We start from the raw sequence: 6,747 nt of genomic DNA on the forward strand, positions 1-6,747 counted from the left end.
TCCTGAAAAAATGGCAGCTGATGCTCCTCAGCGAGGCCAGCAGACCCAATATTAGCGACAGGACCTGTGCTGGCAGTGGGGCTTCAGACTTGTGCAGGGGCTGGGGCTGCTGGCCAGGCTGCTGGCCGGTGGGGGAGTGAGGTGCAGAGCCCATCTGTACGGACCGCTGGTGTTTCCACAAGGTCACCCCCAGCAGAGCCTCGCTGCTTTGCAATGCAGGAGGTAGCCCGGCATCCTCCTGGGGAGGAAGAGCTGTGGCAAGGCAGGGGAAACAGCGCGGTCTGAAGCCGTGTGCCCCTTGGAGCGGGGCTCCTGCCAGGCCCTGCTTCCCCATCCACTCCAGCACAGCGTCACCACCCCCCTCCATACTGCTGTGCTCCTTCCCGGCTGCGCTGCTTGTGCAGCCCACAGGCCACCCCACACACCCCTGCTCCTCAGAAATGAGATGGATGAGACGTCAGCAGACATGGGGCTGTTCCCTGAACTCCACGCTCTCCCCTGCCACCGCCCCGATCCCACCGTGCCACGCAGGGCCTTCGGAGCGGCTCATCCTGTTTTGAAAAACAAAGCGCGAAGCATTTTCATTCTTTATTTTACAAAAATAAACCAGTTTTGCCCTGGTACTCTATGGCCCCCAACGTTCCCCTCCGCCCCTGCTTCCGTTCCTCTGCCCGGAGCTCCCGCCGCCGCACGCCGCAGCCAGCCGCTCGCACGGGGGCTGCCCGTGCCCACGCTCCCGTGGGGTCCCCAAGCAAGCACCGGGGAAGGGGATGGTGCCCTTTTGCGAATGCTCCTCTTCCCAGGATCCAAGCTGGAAACTGCCCGAAGATGCCTCCTGGTGGCCCTGCCATTTCTGCACGGGGAACAAGTCTTGGACAAAGTCACTCAGAGTACACACTGTGAGAAGGGCCGTCTGTCTGTCTGTCCCTCTCCGGATGGAAAAGCGAGCCCCGCGAGGTTGCTTCTTGGCCGCCCCACCGGCTGGCTCAGTGCTGGAAGCGCGGGGAGCTGATGTGGGGCTGGTGGAAGGAGTGTGTGGCATAAAGCACCTCTGGGGGCGGCGGCGGGGGCGACGCCAGGATGGAGCAGAGCGGTTCGTGGGAGCTCAGCACCGAGGTGAAGTGCTTCATCTCCTCCGTCAGCTGCCGGATCTCCCGGCGCAGGGCCGCGTTCTGCCTCTCCAGGTCTTCGCTCTCCTGGGGAGACAAAAATGGCGGGGCTTCCTCAGCTGCAGTCATGGGTGGGGATGGAGGGAGCGGGGAGGCCCTGGGGTGCAGTGTGGTACCCGGATATTGTGCGTGGGGTCTGTAGGAGCTGCCCCACATCAGGACACACCGCAGCGTCACGAGCCGCAGCCCTCCCTGACCCTCCATCTCCTTGCAGGAGGCGCCCACCAGCACCCCACCAGCAGGACGGCAGCAGGCGGAGGAGGTGGCCGTGCCAGGGCTGGGGTCCCGTACCCGCACCTCTCGGCCCAGCAGTTTCCAAAATGACAAGTTTCCGGCAAATTCTGCCCCGAGCAGCGGCTGGGCAAACCCCCCTCCTCCAGCCGGCCGGGTGCGGGCGCGGGTGCGGGCGCGATGCTGGCGGCCCCGCCGCGCTCCCCGGCCCCAGCTTACGAGAAGTGACTGGGGTGTGCGCCCGCCCAGGCTTTCTCGCTCCCTCTCACGCACACGCATGCCGTCGTCCGCTTCCCGGGCCGCCCGGCCGGGGGGAGGGCGCGCTGAATAACCGCCGTCTTTAACCAGAAAACCACCTGCCACAGGAAACCTGTCATTGCCCTGGAAAGAAAAGACTCACTGCTTCCTGCTAGCAGCCGGGGAAACCAGCGGCCCGGCGGGGAGGAGGGGGAGACGCTTGAGTCAGAAGAAAAGAGAAACCGAGGCCTGAGAAGAACCGAAGTATTGCTGCTGTTAATGAGGATAACAACAAAGGGCCTAATGGTGATGCTCGGCCCTGCCTCGAGGAGCAAATCACAGCCTTCGCTACCCAGAGGCAGCCAGCTCCAGGCTGGAGCATCCCAGGCACCGGCAGCCGTGGGGCAGGCAGGACCAAAGGAGACAGGGAGGACTCAGTGTTGGGCTCCACAAATTCAACCGAAATGCTTTGGAAAGCATGACTGACGTCAAACGCGGGAGCTTACGGGAATCACCCGGGGGCCAGGAGCCCCAGCCTCCCGCTGACTCATTCCCCTCAAAACACAAGCTGGGAGCCCTGGGCAGGTGGAGGTGCTGGCTCCTGCAGAACCACCACAGCCCAGGCTCTTCCGGGCAGGACTGCACCAGAGAGGCACGGCCCACGGTGCTTCTGCAGTGGTGTCCCTGCCTCCCGCCCCTGGGGAAGGAAGGAGTCTGTGCTATTGGTGGCATCTGAGCACCAGTTAGCTCATGACAAAGTGGTTTGTTGTCTGCCCTGAGAAGAGCAGCTCAGCTATTGGTACACAGCAAGTCAGGATTTTCCTGAGGGAAGACGAGCCCATATCCACCTCTAGGATGGCCTTGGACAGAGCACCAGCCCCAAGGAAAGGGTCTCCCTCCATCCCTCTCAGGCACGGTCTCCCAGAGCCATCGCTGCTAACAGTCAGCCCAGAGCCGTGCCTGCTCTAGCAGGACCAGCAGCTGCTCAGGAAAGAGTGAAATCTCAGCTGTAAACCCACCTGCGAGCATGGAGTGAGGGCACGATGTAAGGGGAAAGCTCAGGACCAACTTCTCAAGAATCCATCCCGAAAATGGGGATTTGGGGAATACGAAGACTGCTAAGTCAAAGGATGTTTTTCTGAACACCAGCCTGACTGTCACATTTCAAGGGGCAGCCAAGCCCTGTGCAGGGACACAGACGGTCTCTGCCCACTGCAGGCTGCACGTTCTGCATCCTGCTCACCAACGGCCCAAAACGCACGGGATTGCACCTAGCAAAATGCAAAGCGCCCACCCCTGTGCTCCGACACTGCCCGCACACACACAGAGCAAGAAGTGGCCATCCCTCCCGAAATGCAGCCTCCTAATCCTTCACACTGGGAACAGCCACCACGGTACCCGTGGTGCCACAGGAGGAGAATAGGATAGTGGGGGTGAAACCGAAGCAGGGAAAATCCATGCCGTGCAAGAGGAACAGCCCGCAGGTACTGCACAGTGCTCAGATGTAGGAAGGGATGCAAGTCCTGCCATAGGGACATTTTAAATATTACAAAATGATTAATGTTTGTTTATCTACACGGTGTGGTGCCTCAGAAAACAGATCAGGGGCAATGCCTGTTCAGGTCTGCACTGCACCATCCTCCGTACCAAGGGACACAAAGTGCCACCGTCTCAGAACGGCGTCCCTGTGCACCATGGCATTGCTGTGCGAGTGATGGCATGAAGCACAAACGCAATGAGCACCAGCCCGGGTGAGCCCAAACATTTGAAGAGCTTCTGGCTGAGCCAGTCAGGAGAGGTTTGGAGAGGAAATTGGTAATGTCAGACTGAGAGATCAGTCTTGTTATTGATACTAAACCGCCTGCTAAACTGAGGGCTTCGGCGGCAATCCCCCTTTCTGACGGGTGGTGACGACAGGACCTGCCAGGCATGAATCCTGGCAGCAGACCTGTGTCTGCCAGAGAGGACACCCATGGGGATGGGGGGAATGGTACCAGTGACACAGGACAAGTCACTGTGACATTGGGTGGATGAACGGGAGGATTTCGCTCTGGACCTGCTGAAGGAGGACTGTGCCCGGGCATCTGGGGGGAGAAAACCTGCCCACGCTGGGGCTGTGTGCTCTCAGCGACGGCGCTGCCGCCAACATCCTGCCCTGGCCCCCCTGTTCCTGCCCGCACTGAGCACTTCTCCAAGTCCCCAGGGTGAAAGCACGTTGTGCCCGGTGTGAGCCCTCAGCGCCGGGGACGGGGAAGGACGGGAGCGCTCACCAAGTGCAGTGTGTCTGCTTTCTGGGTCTGCCGCAGGCGGCTCTTCTGGGCAGCAATGCGGTTCTTCTCCCTCCTCTGGACTTTCCTCATGTCATCAGAAGAGTCCTAGGGAAACACGAGGCATGGGAATGAGTGCGACGTTCTCTCCCCGCTCCTGCTGGGCTGGAGGTGGGGAAGGGGACGCAGCAGGTAACATTGTTGAAGCACAGGACATGGGACACATCCGTTCAGCACCGAGCTAAAGCCCTGCCCCAGGGACATGTGATGCTCTTGGCATCCCAGATGCCAGGAGGGGCAAAGCTGATCCCCTAACCTTCCTGGCACAGCTGTTTGATGACCACTGTCCCTTCATCAAGACACTGGCCTGGGATGTGGCTTGAGGGACCTCTCTCCAGAAGAGAGACAATTTGATTTCCTTGCCCAGAAAACCTTTTTGTTCCCCGCCTCCCTGCAGGGATATGGCACTGCAGTCCTTCCAGCTCTTAGCTAAAACATCTTTCCAGAGATTCAGCCTGTGCTTTCCTCCTTCCATCCCTGCAGGTCCCAACCCCTCTCCATCACCCTTCTCCCTCAGCCTTTACTTTAAGGGTTTTGCAGACCCTTACGGCGTGGCGCGGCTCCCTAAGACACTGCATGTTTAACTAGGCAGGCTCCAGGCTTTTGCCTTTTCCCCAGCTCTCCTTTGCTCCAGCTCTCCTGTCTCTGTGCTTGCTCTTTTCTGCAGCCCCTTGGCAGCAATGCCTGCAGCGCTTCCAAGCCCCTAGGGCAGAGGGGAGCTGGGTTTCCCGGCGCCAGGTCACGAGCTCCGTGCAGCAGCCCTTCTCTGCTCAGATCTGGTCCTGCTGCTGCCTTCTGACAGTTAAAACCGTCATACAGACTCTTTCATCTTCTATTTTCATATGGTACTGCCTCTTTTGTGGACTCTCTAACATTCACATCACTGCTCCCCCACAGGACTACGAAACTCAGCCACAAAATTTATCTTCCCAGCCCATCAGTCTGTCCACATCCTCTCCCCCCTCCACCCCGCCCAAGATCTTTTCTCTTCTTTGAACTTAACCGTTTTATCCTTGCCTTCATTGCCCTGCCAGCTCCTCAGATGCAGCAGCTTCCAAGTCCTGCACCAAGCCCGGTCCTTAGCCCTTAGCAGCCTCTGTGCTCCATCCCCTTCTCCACCAGGAGGCATCCCCATCATGGGCTGCAAGCCCCAAAGCACCTGCCCTGATCATCCCTGAGATTCCTGAGCAAAGTCTTGGGTAGGTGCTGGTGGTGTCAGCCCTAGGCAGATGGCAAACGATCTCTATAATAAAGCTGAGCCAGAAAAGGCGATGGAAGTTCTGGTAGCAGCGGGGCTTTTCCCGGTCCCTGAGCGCTGTGCGGGGCAGGGGGAAGCAGGCAGGTCCCCCGGTGCCATCTGCTCCAGCGAGGCCAGACTCCCCAGAGCACCAGCACCCTGCTCACCGCCTCCCGCCCAGCACCCAACACAGGCCCCACGGTGCCCAGAGGTCCCAGCACCCCCTCGTCTTGGCCTTGGCCCAGCCCCAGCTCTTGGGGCTCCCTCTCCGCTCGGCGGGCGCTGCTCCCGGCTCAGCCCCGCATCCCGCTCTCCCCGCCGCCGTTCCTAGAAAGCCCCACCACAGCTCACGGTGCAGATGCCGGGGCTGGTACACTTCCTCCTGGCCACGCAGGGCCACCTGCCCTCCCTGGAGGCCAACAGGGGAGAGCTGGGGAAGGGTCCCTGCTTACCTGCTTGCTGGGAGGAGGAGACTGGCTGGAGCTGCTGGAGTCGCTGCTGTCGGAGCTGTGGGGCATGGCTCCCGTCTCTGGCTCCCAGGGCCTCTTCAGCTTCCTTTATGCTCACGGTATGCCCAGCTTCTCTCTTTCTCCCTTGCTTTGTCCCCTGTCCTTCTCTGCCTGCCCTGGGATGCTTGCTGGCCTCCCTGTGCGGGCCCGTCCCAGAGGCACGCTGTCCTCCTGCCCCGCGCTCTGCTACTTTCTCTGCTCTCCGCTCAGAGCTCTGCACCTTCCCTTTAGGTCTCAGGCCTCCTGTGGTTTCTCAGAACCTAGGGGATGTAAGCTGAAAGTCACGTGGCCGGAAACTTTAAGGCGAAGAAGAAAAGTTACAGAAGAAGAAGAAGAAGAAAAAAAAAAGCAGAAAAAAAAAGCACATCTGGGAAAAACGAGCTTCAAAATAGCCTGAAAAACCCCCGAAAAACACCTTCAAGCGGTAGAAAAACAGCGAGATGGGTTTTCTCCGACACAAACAGCAGAGATGTAAAGGGAAGAAAAGCCCCGGCCCTGGCTGGGAAAGTGGGACCCTCAAAGGAGGGCAGCGCGGAGGAGGTGGTGCCGGGAGCCCCAGAAACTCCAGGGGCAGGAGGAACAGTGCGCCCCGGCTGGTCCAGCGCCACCCCGGCCCCTTCGGGAAGTCCCTGGGCAGCCTTCCCCCCATCCTGCAGCCCACCCGCCCCGTCCCACCACCCCCAGCAGGTCCCAGGAGGAGACCAGCACCCTCAGCAGGCACCAGTGGCTTGTGTGCGCGCGGTGATCAAGGCCCACCTAAGAAGAAAGGCTTGGGATGGAAGAACGTTTGGACCGTTTTTGGTAGGAGTGTAATGGCCCTATGGGGCCAGCAGCTAAGCCTGAGACCTAATTCTCACTCCACACCCCAGTATGAGCATGCCTGTACTCCACGAGCCTGTCGTGCACGGGTCTGGTTCCCTCCTGTTCTCCTCTAGCCCCCTCTATCACAGCTGGCAGCAGAAGGCGGACAGGACTATGGGAAGATGGAAACACGCTGCGGGAACTCAGCCTGGGGCACGGCCTCTTATTTCTCCCCT

At 59.9% G+C, this 6,747-nt stretch overlaps 1 protein-coding gene across 1 annotated transcript; it reads right to left on the reverse strand.

Annotated features, from left to right (window-relative positions):
* Positions 1 to 217: 217 nt before the first annotated feature.
* Positions 218 to 6,341, reverse strand: BATF (basic leucine zipper ATF-like transcription factor). Its single transcript, XM_040559623.1, has 3 exons — positions 5,654 to 6,341; positions 3,908 to 4,012; positions 218 to 1,196 (listed from the first exon to the last, which is right to left on the reverse strand). Exons 1-3 carry the CDS (start codon positions 5,717 to 5,719, stop codon positions 987 to 989), a joined length of 381 nt encoding a protein of 126 aa, XP_040415557.1. The 5' UTR covers positions 5,720 to 6,341; the 3' UTR covers positions 218 to 986.
* Positions 6,342 to 6,747: the final 406 nt, after the last annotated feature.

The sequence above is a fragment of the Cygnus olor genome, chromosome 5 (genome assembly GCF_009769625.2).
Source record: "Cygnus olor isolate bCygOlo1 chromosome 5, bCygOlo1.pri.v2, whole genome shotgun sequence".
Lineage (NCBI taxonomy): Eukaryota > Metazoa > Chordata > Aves > Anseriformes > Anatidae > Cygnus > Cygnus olor.